The sequence below is a fragment of the Lolium perenne genome, chromosome 6, assembly GCF_019359855.2.
Source record: "Lolium perenne isolate Kyuss_39 chromosome 6, Kyuss_2.0, whole genome shotgun sequence".
Lineage (NCBI taxonomy): Eukaryota > Viridiplantae > Streptophyta > Magnoliopsida > Poales > Poaceae > Lolium > Lolium perenne.
Window position 1 is genome coordinate 249,911,163 of NC_067249.2, and position 15,988 is coordinate 249,927,150.

The following is a 15,988-nucleotide window of genomic DNA, read 5'->3' on the forward strand; positions in this document are numbered from 1 at the left end:
AGCCTATATATAAAATTCTATATGCATTATGGAATTGATCCATCCAAGCTTTCGAAATGAAGGAAAGGCAATCTCTTAGACTGACCCTTATTCTATCATATATTTTTCTAGCCACTATAGGAAATGGTACACAATCTATGAATCAAGGAGAAAATTCTGGCCACATCGTCACATGTCAACAATTTAACAAAACCATTGAGGTATGGACCAACAATTGTCTTATTTCTATATCTAGCCGCTTATTTGGTGGCTAACAAGGTGATGAAACTTCAAAGCAGATGGAAGGCGGAGATATCTTTGATTGCGTTGACGTGAATCTACAACCATCTTTTAATCACCCATTGTTGAAAAACCACAAAATTCAGGTAAATCTAATACATAAATAAAAGTCTTGCATTCAATATTTGGTAAATTTACTTGATTCATATTCGAGTACATGCACCCATGAAGAGTGAGTTACCTCCTATAGATGGAGGTTGGTGTAGAAACTGACGAGATTATATCATGATTTTTTTTTTTTTGCATCGCTCTTTTCCAGGCTATTGTATTTCGTAACTTTGCTTGTGTCACCTCCTTCTTGTTTCAAGAATCTCTCTTTGGTTCCATTTTTTAAATTATGAAATTAGAAGCATGAAATAAATAACTTTTTGATATGTGTAGATTTATTAAACATGAGCTGATAAATATACTTTGTTTATAATGACTCAAATTACACAATCTATTATACATATCCATTATTCATTGATTAAGTTTCGCTTGCAAACAGATGGAACCAAGTTCTTTCCCAATAGGGATGGATGTCAAATCAGCGTCTCTACATCATGTATCACAAGCACATCCGCCTCTTGTTTCCTGCCCAAGAGGAACAATCCCTATACTACGTAACCATATAAGAGACCGTTTATCATCCAAAAGTATTGATGAAGTGGTTGGCAAGGATAAACAACAAGAGGTGAGTTTTATTATATATCTTCGAGAGAACATTAGCAGCCATTACTTCATCAAAACATACCATGTACGCATACTATGATAAGTTAGTTAAGTTCCTAAATACTATCCTAGTGCATCATCATATTTGAACCATCTCTTTTAGTCTCAAATTATGGTCTGTAATATGAAATATATGATTTAGGGTCATCATTAAATGGAATCAATTAGAGAGAAAGGATATTTCAAGTAAATTAAGATCCTCTGAATTTGTTTATTCAGTAAGTATCATTCACATTTTTCTTCAATATACATGTTACTTGACCTTTACTTGAATGAATTTAATTTGTTACCAAGTTCAGCTGACACCGTATTGAAAGGTTTAACATATGCATTCCCAACTCATATTCTCCAACATTATTGACGATACTAGTTCTATCCTGTAGGAGGTGGGAATCAGATATCAGCACGATGATATATACGGGACAAGGGCTATTATAAATGTTTATGAGCCAAAGGTGAAGAATCATACAAAGGATCTTAGTGCAACATCCATAGAAATTTATAATGGATTAGGTCGTGAAGAGGCAATTGGTGTTGGTTATTTGGTATCCCCGAGTCTAAGTGGCGATAGCTTCGCTAGGTTCCATGTTTCTTGGGTAATCATGATATTTATTTTGAAACTTGTTGCACTATAGATATAATATGATATAGACATATAACTATAGTTTTATATTACTTTAATGTTTACTAGGATGATGGCTTACTAAAAAAGTCATGTTATGATCACACATGTCCTGGTTTTGTGCAAGTGAACCACAATGTTGGTCTTGGAGGAAGGTTGCAACCTATTTCAGTATATAATGGACCACAATATGTCATAACTGTTCTTATGTTCAAGGTATTCTTGATTTTTCTAATTTAGAGACCTTATATAATGTAAAATCCTTGCATGTGAATCTTTGTGTTTACTTAATTTATTTGATTTGTGAAAAAATCTAGGTAGGTCACTATGATATTTATTGAGTTTCACCATTAAAATAATGAAGAGATGATTCTTTTCCTACCATCTCACAATCTCATAATATGTGTTAGACATTTGACATACAGATGATCCAAAGTATTGTTCTAAATCAACTTACCACTCAGCATGCCATTAAGATAATAGATATTTAGCAAATATTTTTAACACCCATGAAACTCAAATGTGTTCTATTGATTTAAATTCCTTGTTATGACAAAAGTTTAAGATAAAACATGTCTACTTATCTACCTTAAGAGGAGAGAAATAAATTATGCCCCTGAACACTTAAACGACAAAATTTACATCCGCATATGCATTAAGTAAGACACTCATTCCATAAATTTATTTATTTTAGGACCCGAGGACTAAAAATTGGTGGGTGGTATATGGTGAAGAGAATACTCCAGTTGGATATTGGCCAAGTTCATTATTCACCTTCATTAAGGACAAAGGTGATACTGCATTTTGGGGCGGGCATGTTTCTGGACCCACTGCCTCAACAGACTCTCCACAAATTGGTAGTGGTCATTTTGCCTCGGAAGGATATGGAAAATCAGCTTATATAGAAAACATCCAAATAATTGATAAATACAACAAGTATTTAAATCCAGTTGACAACAAAGCTTTTGCTGGTAGCACCAATTCAGACAAATTCACGGTCGATGGTTTTGGAATGAACAAGTCTGGTATGCATATATACTATGGTGGACCAGGTGATTTAGTCTGACAATGTACTTAATATTACAATAAAATTGACACATACTAGCTGCTAAGATATATGGGTAATTGAGCATAAGAAGAACAAGCTTATTCTTAATGTGGTCCAGAGTACAAGCAGCATGATCGTCAAAATTGAGGAATATTATCCATTATTGGTGCACCTGGACATGTATTTGTTTGTCATTTGATTTTATTAGCATCTTTGTGTGTATCTTGCGGTATACCACATCTTTTTAAGTAGGGTAATAGTCTCTCCATATCATCATCTGTGCAATGCTATGTGTGTTCCCTTCGATGGGAAAAAAGTATTCCCACCATAGAAAGTGAGAGTTCTTGGGTTTGGAAGATTAATGTTCTCCCTACGTTTACTTCAATGACTAAAACATGCGCATCAAACTACAAAGCCTTATTGTCCTCACTGCCTTGCTCGTTTCTCACTGTCTTACTCATTTCTAGATCCTTATTTGCTAAGATGGTAACAAAACAAGATTACACATATGGTACCTTTAAAGGTCTACATTATATATACTAGTAGAAAAACATCGCTAATTTTCAAGAGCAAACACGTGCAACAACTAGTCATCTTAACGAACATTATATGAACAAGTAACGGAGCTACAAATAGAAATTGAGCCAAGATTCAATATCGGACATATACAGGAGAGATTACGAGCACCAAAGATGAAGTGATCATGAAGGAAGAAGAAAATGATGGGCGGCGAAGGATGTCAAGCTGCTGGGCACGACAGTACCATTCGCTCATATTTTGCGAAAGCGTGTAGTCCTGTCAGCCTGATTATTAGCCAGTCAAAGTATCCATCGTTGGATTATGCATTATCAAAACTAGAGAGTGGATTCGGTGTACGTGAGCACCCGATTATCACCGTTGGATTTGGTCGAGCACCGTTGGATGCTCCCCATCCTAGCTTGTCAACTAACGGAGACTACACGGTCCAATAGGGACTTTTCATCCTGATACATGATGCATGTTCGTCGGGCCCACTTGATGGAGAGAATAAAATTATCCTGAACTCCCTTTTCTGCTTCTCCTATCGGTCTATCACGAGACCTCAGTTCAAATGAAAAAAAAAATCACGGCTCCAACAAAAATCAAGAGACGAAGCCAATCATAGTGCTGGCTGCCGGACTGCTCATCTGTCGGAAGCCTCCGTGTGCACATCAACGGCGCGCTTCTCTCTGCATCCTTGGCCACGGAATCGCCTCCGACTGCCGCCAGACCACGCCGGAGTGGCACAAATCGGGGCGGAGCTCGCCGCCGCGCTAGCATGGAGGCCCCGCGCACGCAGATGACGAGGAGGAGCAGGCACACATCAAGAGAGAGAAACTCGCTGGAGGCGTCCACTTGCAGAGGAGGGAAGAAGGTGGCGCGGCCTCGTCCGCCGAGCTCTCGCCATGGTGGCGGGCGGCGTTCTACGGCGGGAAACTGGTGTCGCGGGCGCGGCCCTTGGAGGCGCGCGGGAGGCGGGGGCAGTTCAACCCAGAGCTCGCCGTGCACCACCAGCTCGACGGGAGGGCGCCTGGATTCCGCAGCATGGCCGGCACCGCCGCCACCTGATCCACCGGGCTCCACACCTCCGCGCAGCACCGCAGGCCTCGACCCCCGCGCCCCGCACCATTCCGCTCCCCAGGCTCACCGCGCTCGACGGTACCAGCAACGTCTACCTCGAGGAGCTCCATCGCGCTCCATTGCGCCTACGAGGCCGACCCATCCTCCGTTTACCAGTTCTGGACCTCAAATCCCCTTCCTTTTTTCTGATTTGTAGATGCGGCATGGTCTGATTGAGATTGAGACCTCCATCGGAGGAAATGGCCGCACTCGACGCGCCCGGACTTGCAGAAGTAGGCGGCCACTCTATGCCGGCGGAAGCAGCAGGCTACCGACGCGGCGAGGGATGGTTGCGTGGGCGGCGGCGCTAGCCAGGCTCTCGCGCTGGTCTGCTGCGCGTCTGGTGGATGAGGAAAGGGGCAAAAAAGCAGAAGCTTTATTTAGGACCACACGACCTTATCCCAGACTAACGGCAGAATACACAGCGTTTTACACGTGTCGAGCAGTGAAGGGGTGCTCACGTACCCCCTGATCACCAGGCTTCATCCGATCAAAACTAGAGGAGAATAAGTCAACGGAAACAACTCTAACATAGGCCACTGCACACACACTTATCACTCATGCACATGAAACATGAAAGTGGATGGAGACAACACCACTGTAGAGCAGCGTTCCCCTGCTTCATTTATGAAACCAGGTCGGAAAAGCAGCTAGCCAGGTGATTGCTTGCCAAAAGGCGGATAAATTATAATGAGAAAAAGAATTGAAAGACGGGTTTTCAAAGATAGTATAGTTATTTGCAATATACAATCACGCGATTTTATCCTCAAACTCATTTATTTTTAAATTGGTAGCGAGGACATAAACTACTAACAGTTACATAATGGACCGGCAAAGTGATGATATATTTTTCGCTCCAAATAAGCATAAAAGTATTTTGGTCGGGAGCTGCAAACATGAAAGATGAATCTCTCTTGTTTTAGCATGGGAAAATTGCAACATCTCTTACGCCAAATGTTCTTAACATGAATAATAAAACATCAGCAGAAAGGCCACATTAAGAATAGCGAAAATCAGCAGGAAGCTTTATGAAGCATATATATAGTAATCAGTATCCATGACTGCGTGTCCCTCGGGGTACCTCCAGCAAAGTGAGGGCCCCTCAGAGTCCACCAACAATGATTTTTTCAAAATCGGGCATTAAGCAAAACAGGATATTCTTGAGGATGGCCCAGTGAACACTTTCAAAGAACAACATATCAACAACCAAGGTTTTGGAAATATAAGCATTTGTCCCAACTCTGAACTTCTGAATCATCTATGGAAGTAGCAATCTTATTCAGAACAAAAGAGGATCTAATAAGCATAAGAAAGAACTAACATAATAATAGATAAGCATGCATCCATTACTGTGCAACGCTATAAACCAAGAAAGAGGACCCCACTGGTAGAGAAACAGGTCTTCGCTACCGGTTCGGCAGAGCCTTTAGTCCCGGTTTCCCATCCGGGAATGCCAAAACGGGACTAAAGCTCAAAGATTTAGTCCCGGTTGGTCACCACGTGGCTGCGATGGAAGGCCGGGTTGGTGAGCCATTAGTCCCGGTTGGTAACACCAACCGGGACAAAAGTCCATGCCAGGGTTTAGGGTTCTAGCCCCTGTATTTTTTTTCCATTTTCATTCAATTTTTTTCATTACATATTCTATGGTAATACACATATAGTGCACATATCCTCACACAGTAGTCATGGTAGCCATACATATATATTCTCATAGGACCGCACACATATATTCTAATTGTTAGCCATGGGAGCTCGACGAATCATACATGGAGATCATTGAATTACAATGTGTTAAACGGGTTGCTCAGAATATTATTCTGAGCACCACCAGCCCCTATATAAGGTTTATGGCCGAACGGCCCCGCTCCGACCGAGCCCCCCCCGCCCCGACCAAAATCCACCTGCCTCGATCCCGCCCCGCTTCCACCCCGTCCTCCGCCGCCACCCCGCGCCCGCCCCCCGCCTCCCCCCCCCCCCCCCGTCTCCGCCCCGCCTCCGCCTCCGGCGCCGTCGCGCGCGGCGACCGAGCTCGCGCGGCGACCGAGCTCGCGCGGCGACCGAGCTCGCGCGGAGCGACCGAGCTCGCGCGGCGACCGAGCTCGCGCGGAGCGACCGATCTCGCGCGGAGCACACGGGATCTTCTTCTCCGGCGAGCCAACTTCTTCTCCGGCCGAATTCTTCTCTGGCGCGCCCCCCTCTTCTCCGGCGAGTCTCTTGGGGGATCCTTCTCTGCATCCTTCTCTGCAAATTCAAGAAATCCAAGCAAATGGATCCTCCAAAATCTAAGAAGATGCAGATTCGACGGAAAAAAGTTGAAGATGTCGTTCCTACAAGATCTTCACCTCGATTTGCTCACAAATCTACTTTGCTCTCAGATAAAATAAGGGAAACTTGCATATCTGCAGCAGTTACACCTTTGAAACGAAGTACATCTGAACAAAATGAGGTGAGACAATGTTGTACAGCTAGAAACTATAATCTTGAACTTCTCAGTGTACTTCTCTGCTTGTACTTGACGAATATTGAAATTGTACTTATTTTGTATGCTTATTGTACTTCTCTGCTTCTACTGCAACTCCAATACTTCTCTTTGAACTTAGTAATCCTTTTGACCTGTACTTCTCTATTTTGCTAGCTGGACTTAGCAAATTGAACTTAGTAATGCCTGTGTACTGTACTTCTCTGTTTTGCTAGTTGTACTTAGTAATCCCTATGACCTGCACTTCCCTGTTTTGCTAGTTGAACTTAGCACTTGAGCTTAGTAAATCCTTTTGTCCTGTACTTAGTAATGCCTGTGTACTGTACTTCTCTGTTTTGCTAGTTGTACTTAGTAATGCCTATGACCTGCACTTCCCTGTTTTGCTAGTTGAACTTAGTAATGCCTGTGTAGTGTACTTCTCTGTTTTGCTAGTTGTACTTAGTAATCCTTTTGACCTGTACTCCTCTGTTTTGCTAGTTGTACTTAGTAATCCTTTTGACCTGTACTTAGCAAATTCAACTTAGCAAATTGAACTTAGTAATGCCTGTGTACTGTACTTCTCTGTTTTGCTAGTTGTACTTAGTAATCCCTATGACCTGCACTTCTCTGTTTTGCTAGTTGTACTTAGTAATCCTTTTGACCTGTACTTAGCAAATTGAACTTAGTAATGTCTGTGTACTGTACTTCTCTATTTCAGCACATGAACTTTAGTAAAAAATTGAACTTAGTAATGCCTGTATACTGTACTTCTCTGTTTAGCTAGTTGTACTTAGTAATCCCTATGACCTGCACTTCTCTGTTTTGCTAGTTGAACTTAGCTCTTGAGCTTAGTAAATCCTTTTGTCCTGTACTTATCTGTTATTCTAGTTGTACTTAGTAACCTCTGAGTGTTGTATTTAGTTATCTTGTACTGCTAATGTTGGTTATATTGTACTTCTCTTTCTCCATAATAGTACTTCTCTTTTTTTCATGAACTAGTTATTTGATCCAAGTTATAATTGTGATATGTGTACTGTCATTCCTAATTCGAATAAATCTCTGATATTCTACTATAGCAGGATGAATCAATGGCTAGACGAAAAAAAAGAAGTGAGGTTGTGCTTGATCCAAAACCTCTACAGTGGGTTACTCCTGAAATTCCACGCAACTTCTTTGTCACTGGCTACTCACCTTTTACAAATGGATTGGACTCAGACATGTATAGTCCAGAAACAAATTGTGATACGAACAAAAGTGCTGAAACAGAAACAACGTCACAATTTCCTTACAATCCAGGGCCTGCTGTGCCACCACATATCCTGGATATTGCACGTGTCCTATCAACTAGACGACCTGCTAGAAAGGTTGCTGAGGTTGGTGCTACACATCCTCCAGATCAACATAATTCTAGTGCCTACAAAATGACTAGTAGGGAACCAGAAGTACCTGAAACAGCAGCACCTTCATCCTCTGGAATTCCTCCTCCACGTGCACCTGTACGTCCTTCATCCTCTGGAATTCCTCCTCCACGTGCACCTGTACGTCCATCATCCTCTGGATTTCCTCCTCAACGTGCACCTGTACATCCCTCATCCTCTGGATTTCCTCCTCCACGTGCACATGTATATCCCTCATCCTCTGGATTTCCTCCTCCACGTGCACCTGTACATCCCTCATCCTCTAGATTTCCTCCTCCACGTGCACCTGTACGACCCTCGTCCTCTGGATTGCCTCCTCGTGACCCTGTACGACCCTCGTCATCTAGATTACCACGCCGTGACCCGTCAGATCCATTGTTACACAAATCATTGGTGACACCGCCTTGCCCAATACTCCCTGAAGAAGAAGCAGATACCCCAGTGGAGCAACGTCGCTACAACCATGTGAGTACATTTGAAGAAATTTAGTTTCTAAACATCTTGCTGTATCACACTTGTACTTGTTGCTACATTATACTTGTACTTTCTATTTTATGATACTTGTACTTATCATTGAAATGCCTAATGTACTATTGTTTTTTGTTTTTGCAGGATAATGATCTTCTAGATTATCTATTACCAAAGATTAAAATGGTATTCAAAGATTTCGAGGATGCCAAAATATTTTACAACAGATATGCAAGGCATGCTGGTTTTGGAGTCAGAACTGGACAGCACAATGGTGCCAATCGATACCTATACTGCAACCACCAAGGTCATTACGAGAGCATTGTTGCAGAAACTGACCGCCAGCGTGATAAAACCACTAGTCGATGTGGTTGCCCTGCTGGTATTAGAGTAAAGAAGAAGGAAGATGATACTTATGTAATTGAGAATATAAAATTCGAACACAACCACCATATGATTCAAAGCCCCAGCATGATGAATTTCATACATTCTCATAAAAATTTCGACCCTTCTTTGCTGGAATTTGTAAAGTTCCTGCAGTTTAATAATGTAACTCATCGGATAATTTTGTCGATCCTATATTCATCGGTGGGAGGCACGCAGTACTTAACATTTCATGGGCGCGACTTACTAAACCGGTAAAGCAACAATCTAACCTTTTTGCTCTTTTCAACTTAGAATTTAAGTTGTTTGTGAACCTCAACTTCCCTTTATGATAACTCTGTACTTAACGTGTGAAAAACATTCCTGTTACTGCATGTCTACCTTTCCATGTTCTTTTGATTGTAGTATGGTTGTACTTCATGCTAAAGCAATCTGTACTTTCCATTCATATAATTGCAGGAAGGCAATAAATTCCCAAGAGGATATTAGAGACGACATTAATAAGCTTCTGTCTTACTTTGGAGAGATGAAAGCTTGCAACAAAGAGTTTTTCTTCGATTTTCAGCTTGATGATGAAAACCGTATAAAGAATATATTTTGGGCTCCTGCAAGCTGTAGGGGATCATACTAGGATTTTGGGGATTGCATAACATTTGATACAACATACAAAACAAACAGACACAGCATGCCCCTCGGAGTCTTTGTCGGAGTAAACCATCACCTGCAGTCCACTATTTTTGCTTGTGCTCTTGTCAGGGATGAAAGTGAAGACTCATTTTATTGGCTGTTCAGAACGTTCTTAAGGTGTATGAATGGGAAGCAGCCCACAATAATTTTAACAGGTCTATTTACGCACAATCTTTTGCATATTTCTGTGAGAACATATAGCATAGTAAATAATATTACATCTGAACCGAAATTCAAATTTTCCTGTTTCACTTATGTTCTGATTTCTAGACACCTTCTTTTTATTTACAGACCAATGCCCGTCCATGGCACAAGCAATCCCTCGTGTTTTCTTTAAAACACTGCATAAACTATGCCGATGGCATATGATGAAAAAATTCCACCTACACTTGTCGAGTCTATACAAGAAGTATTTGACCTTCAAGGCTGAGTTTACAGCAATCCTGAATTGGCCACTCATGCCTACAGAATTTGAAAACGCTTGGCGAAATCTACTTGACAAATACAATCTGCACGATGATCCCATGATGTTGCAGCTCTGGGAAATCAGGGAGGAGTGGATCTCAGCCTATTTCAAGAACGTCTTCTGCGCAAGAATGACATCTACTCAGCGCTCAGAAAGCATGAATGCATCCCTAAAGCGTAGTCTGTTAAATGAGAAGCTCAGTCTGAACCGTTTTGCAGAACAAGTTACCAAACTAATATTCCAAAGGAGACAGGCAGAAAATTTAAAGACATATGCAATACAGGTACTTAATTTAAAAAACATTTACTACACATCTTGTGCTTCATGTTAGCATTCTTGTTATCTTTTCTTCATAAAAGATTTAAAAAAATATGTTGTGTCCTCTTTTCAGTCAAAAACAAATAAGAGAACCCATTATGGATTTGAGCATCAATTCCAGCAACTTTATACGAAGACTGTTTTCAAAGAGTTGCAGGCTCTGCTGAAGAAAAGCACACTCTTCCGCATAAAACCAAACCCAGACTACCCTGAACTTGATGAGTACAATTATCTGGTGACCTATCACCAACCAACGACCGACTTTTCTTGGTCAAACCATCAGTTCAGAGTACTTGCAGATCCTATTGGAGGCGAATACAGGTGCGAGTGTCTGCTATGGGAACACACAGGTACAAAAACATTATAAAAAAAACAAAAAAACAAGAACTTGTACTTCTGTTACCTAGTGACTTAAACTTCTGTTTCACCCATACTTGCACTTCTTACCGTTTCTAATGGATTGAAACTTCATTTTATTACAACAGGACTGTTCTGCCTACATGTTTTATGCCTGCTGGACCACCTGAGGGTTGATAGCATTCCACTCAGTTACATACTAAGGAGGTACACTAATCACTACAAGAAATCTGCCATAAGTTGACGAAATAAAGGTGTCACTGAAACGTCACTAATGGCTACTTGTGACGTTATTGTGACAACTTTCAAAACGTCGAAAGCTGGGAGTCAGCAGTGAGTGCTTAAGACGTTCCACTTGAAAACGTCGTAGAGCTTTGTGACGTTTTAAAATGTCACTGACTGCATGACGTTCCCAAAACGTCATGGGCACCTGCCCCCGAGTCCAGCGTGGCAATCCGACGTGGCAAAATTGTGACGAATTAGAAACGTCGTTATTTGAATTCAGCCTGGTCCATTCAGCTCCTTATGTGGGCTGAGCCCATTAGTTCTGATTATTTTTTTCGGCTTTGTTGGGCCTTGGCCCGTAACTGGCCCAATTACCTCGGCCTTTTTAGCTTATTTTTTTTTCAACGGCCTTTTTAGCTGCTGTACTTACTGGGCCTGGGCCAATTTCCATTGGGCCGTGGCCTTTTTAGGACCCATTACAGTTTTGGGCCGTGGCCTTTTTAGGACCCATTACAGTTTTGGGCCGTGGCCTTTTTAGGACCCATTACAGTTTTGGGCCTTGGCCTTTTTAGGGTCCAATATGGTTTTGGGCCTTGGCCTTTTAGGGTCCATTAAGATTTTGGGCCTAGGCCTTTATAGGGTCCACAAAGGTTTTGGGCCACAGCCTTTTTGGGGTCCATAAAGATATTGGGCCTTGGCCTTTTTGGGTCCATAAAAGTTATGGGCTTTGGCCTTTTTACGGTCCTGCAAGTTTTTTGGGCTTCGGCCTTTTTTGGCCTTTTCAACTCCCATTTTTCGAAAATGCAATTAATTATTTGTTGGGCTCTAGCCTTTTAAGAGCCCATATATTTCTAGGCTACTTTGGGCCTTGGCCTTTTAAGAGCCCACAATAGCCCAACAGTGCATATATTAAATTAGGAAATTCAACAGCAAAATATAAAAGACAACATTTCAAATCTGCAAATTTCACAGCAGAGTGACAGCAGCAAAATGACCAGGTTCACAGATTCACCAACATGTCAAGAAAGTTCACAGATTCACAGTAAGAAGTTCACAGATATGACCAAGTTATTGTCACGCTGCCAGGATATGACCAAGTTCCATGGCGGGACACAAAAAAGGGATACGACCAGCAGCAGGAGCTAATTCGCAGATGCTCCGAAGATGGACATCATGTGAGCAAGCCTCCTATCACTTTCCTCAGTCCGCTTGAGGAGCTCCATGTAGTCCTTGTCACGCTGAGCTTGTGCGGCTTCATTTGCCGCTTGCTTCTCCTTCTGGGCAGCAGCTTCTTCCATGATGGCAGCAAACTGCTGCTTCATCTGTTCAGCTTCCTCCTGGGACCTCTTCAGCTGTGCTTCCAGGTCATGAACATGCGCCGATACAGCAGCTGCGGTGGGCTTGTTGAGCTTGACAGTGGAACTGGGCTGAAGTCCAGCATTCTTCAGGAAAGTGCTGTGCTTGGCTTCCTTGCTAAGAACCTTTGCAACAACAGCGACTGCAGACCTTGGCGGTGCACCTTCTGGCACAGGAATAGCCATCTCAGCTTCCATATCAGCCTGGAGATCCATTTCCAAAAGATTCATCAATTCAGGAAACGCGCAGGTCCAAGAATGGTTCACAAAAGTGAAATGAACAAGTCACTTACTATTGCAGCTAGAGCTTCCTCAGAGAAACCATCCTTCTTGCTGTGATGGGTTGCCTTAAAGATGTCGACTGCATCTAGCTCTTCACCTCTGCGCTCCTCCCTCTGGAAATGATGTTCACCAAGAATCAGAACATAAGCTTGTGGAGACAAGAGTAAGATGCAAAAGGAAATTCTGTAAGAGTGTTCTTACAGTTGCATACAGATGAGTAGCATAGCTACGAGAGCCAGTCTTTTGGCCAAATTTGACCGCAGCACGACTGTCCTTGTTCTTGGTACATGTGTTCTGCAGAAGGGCACAATCATGATATTCAGCAATGTGCACACTATAACGATGAGCATCATGTCTACCATGCAAGCACTAATGACTGCAACTGAAGCAAAGAACATACCCTGTGTCTTGGGGTTACCCACAGAGCAGTTAGAGCTTCCCATTCTTCATCTGAGACATCCTTAACAGGGGACTTGATGCTGACTTCATTTGCTGGTACTTTGTCGAAGTAGTCCCTTTTCAGGATGTAGCGCCTGTTCTTCGACACTTTCCGCAGTACGTCATAGCAAGCCTTCTGGATGTCTTCCGACTCTGTGTCCATGTTGAAATTTGCCTACAAAGCAAACAAGGGCAAGGACGAGGTTAGTTATCATGAACTATGGACAATCAAGCAAGCACTCCTATCATCTAACAAATGAACTGGTGATGAAGAAGATTACCCCCATCTTTCCAACGAAGTCGGCCAACAAATTCTCATCCCTCTTGTACAACTTGAAATGCGGAAGGAGCGGCATCTGGCCTCTTGCAAGCATTCCACCCTCCGATGCAAACTTGGCAGCAGGCAAAGGCTTCTCAGGACGTTTCAGCCCTGGAGGAATCTCAATGGTAAGCTTGACTCCCATCCCCTTGCAAATCCGCTCCAGCCCGGTGCCCTTCCTTTTACGGCCACCTGCAGCAGTGGTTCCACCTGAATAGCATACATACAAAAGATCATGTCAGAAAGCAGCACCCACAACCAAAAGAGTTTATAAAGATAAACAAAAAAGGCAGTAGATAGTGTGGACAGCTGTCCAACAAAAACTTGCCTTCATCATCCTCAGGATCAAGAAAACCATCAGAATCAAAGTGCTGATGGACCATGACATCAGATGCAGTAGGACCTGTGTCCCTGCGAACAGTGCTTGCTTCATCGATCCTTTCATCAATCTGCGGTGAGCTACTGCGATTGTTGCGGGGCGGAGTATCTTCATTGTTGGTTGCAGACGCTTCACTTGATGTCCTCCTGGTGACTCTTTTGGAAGGAACTTCAGCAACAGGTTCCAGATGCCTCTTTCTCCCTCCTGGAGCATCAGCAAACACTCTAACAGGAGGCATTGAACTTTGTTCCTTTTGCAACCTCTTACTCCTCCTCCCTGGGCTTGTCTTTCTAACAGAAGCCTTTTTCTTTCTACTCTTGGGATCCTTCAATGCCTCGCAAAAATAGCAAAACAAAATGGCATTACATCACAGGTTATAGCAAAACAGAAAAAAGAAAACAGATACAAATAATGCCAGCGCTCCAAAGATGATAAGCAGAATGCACCTTCTCAATGTGTTCCCCTATACTCCCTTCAACCTCCCCATCCTCCTGGTCAACCAATTGGTCATTGCTCGGATGATAATCTGAGCTCTCGCCTTGTGTTATGGCAGATGACTCATCATTTGAAAGTGTGGAACGACCTCCACCTCGACCACCATGTGACTTCCTAAAAATTGACACTACAGCGGGGATACCCAGGGATTGTAAGACACGGTTGTTCCGCATCATTGTCCTAGCCCTGTCCTTCTCTATCTCGGTGAGGGGCGCTTCTTTACATGTATGAGAAAAATATGTAACCATTAGATTGATGGTTGAAATGCATAGAAGCAAGCCAACTCGAACAACTAAGGTAAATTGTTTAATCATAGCAATTTTCAACTTTTAGTTTCATTTAATCCTAGGGTACAGAAATATTCAGACAGAGCCAAAAAACCCCAGCACCCGATTAAAAGCATCAATTAGACACAATGATGTTAGGATGAAGCCGCATACCAGCCAGCTGCTTCTTCCCAGTCTTTGCCATGCCTGATGTTGATGGGTTGGATATGTGCTGGCACAAAAAGAATAACAATTAGTGACAACAGATACAACATATGGATGCAATTAAAGAACCAAGCAACATAGGTTCATGTGGATCAACAATCACCTGGTTCACCTTGCTCCTTGAAGTAGGTCAGACCTTGATAGTATTACCTAAGAAGATAACAGGTTATAATCATTACACATATCCCTTCATACAACAATAGACATGTACACAGAAAAAGCTGTAGGCATGTACAGATAAACAGGGCTCCCAAACTTTGTTTGGGAGAAGTTTCATCAACACAGGATAAAAGGGCAATATAAATGTTCATCGACGAAATATAAAAGGGCATGCCTTGGTAAAGATCTGTACCAAGCAAGATCCGCAGCAGGTAATCATATTATGTACTAGTTGCAGCAAGAAAGATCTGTAGCAGCTAATCATATATGGACTGCAGTAAACTAGATGTACAATCTCTGAGCCCAAGCCAAGTAAAATCCCCCAACAATCATGGACTGGTTGCAGCGAGACCCACGCGAGGCAAGATCCGCATCACTAATTGATTGGTTGGATACAGCAAGCAAGATCGGCAGCAGGTAATCATATAGGGACTGCAGTAAACCAGATCTAAATTCTACAGAGCCTGAGCCAAGCAAGATCCATGAGCAATCATCGACTGGTTGCAGCAAGACACATGCCAATCAAGATCCGAAGCAAACATGGACTGCTTGCATATAGCAAGCAAGATCGGCAGCAGGTAATCATATAGGTACTGCAGAAAACCAAATCTAAAATCTACAGAGCCTGAGCTGTGCAAGATCCGCAGCAATCATCGATCGGTTGCGCAAGAACATGCCAAGCAAGATCCGAAGCAACCATGGACTGGTTGCAGCAAGAACCATGACAGGCCGAGCAACCCTAACCCTGGACAAGCCAAGGAAAGAAGCCATGCCACGAAATCCCTAACCCTAACCATGCCATGCCAAGCAAACCGTAACCCTAGCCATGGCCGACGAAACCCTAAGCAGGCCAAGAAAAGGCCATAGAAGTGGGGGCGAGGGGTCGGGTTGAGGAGGGAACTACTTTGAAGATCTTGTGGCGAGCGTCTACGCACGCGCGACCGTCGTCGGCGGGTAGCTCTCCGCTCGTCCGCTCGTCGGAGCGCCGCTC

General features: G+C 42.9%; 1 protein-coding gene across 1 annotated transcript; it reads left to right on the forward strand.

Annotated features, from left to right (window-relative positions):
- Positions 1 to 278: 278 nt before the first annotated feature.
- LOC127305121 (protein neprosin) lies at positions 279 to 2,756 on the forward strand. Its single transcript, XM_051335495.2, has 5 exons — positions 279 to 365; positions 767 to 952; positions 1,374 to 1,586; positions 1,682 to 1,828; positions 2,307 to 2,756. The coding sequence occupies exons 1-5, from the start codon at positions 279 to 281 to the stop codon at positions 2,676 to 2,678; spliced, it is 1,005 nt and encodes a 334-aa protein (XP_051191455.2). The 3' UTR covers positions 2,679 to 2,756.
- The last annotated feature ends 13,232 nt before the right edge of the window (positions 2,757 to 15,988 follow it).

Coding starts and splice junctions, on each gene's coding strand:
- LOC127305121 (XM_051335495.2), top strand. CDS start 279: ATGGAAGGCGGAGATATCTTTGATTGCGTTGACGTGAATCTACAACCA. Junction 366..766: donor TGAAAAACCACAAAATTCAG/GTAAATCTAATA, acceptor GCTTGCAAACAG/ATGGAACCAAGTTCTTTCCC. Junction 953..1,373: donor GCAAGGATAAACAACAAGAG/GTGAGTTTTATT, acceptor TCTATCCTGTAG/GAGGTGGGAATCAGATATCA.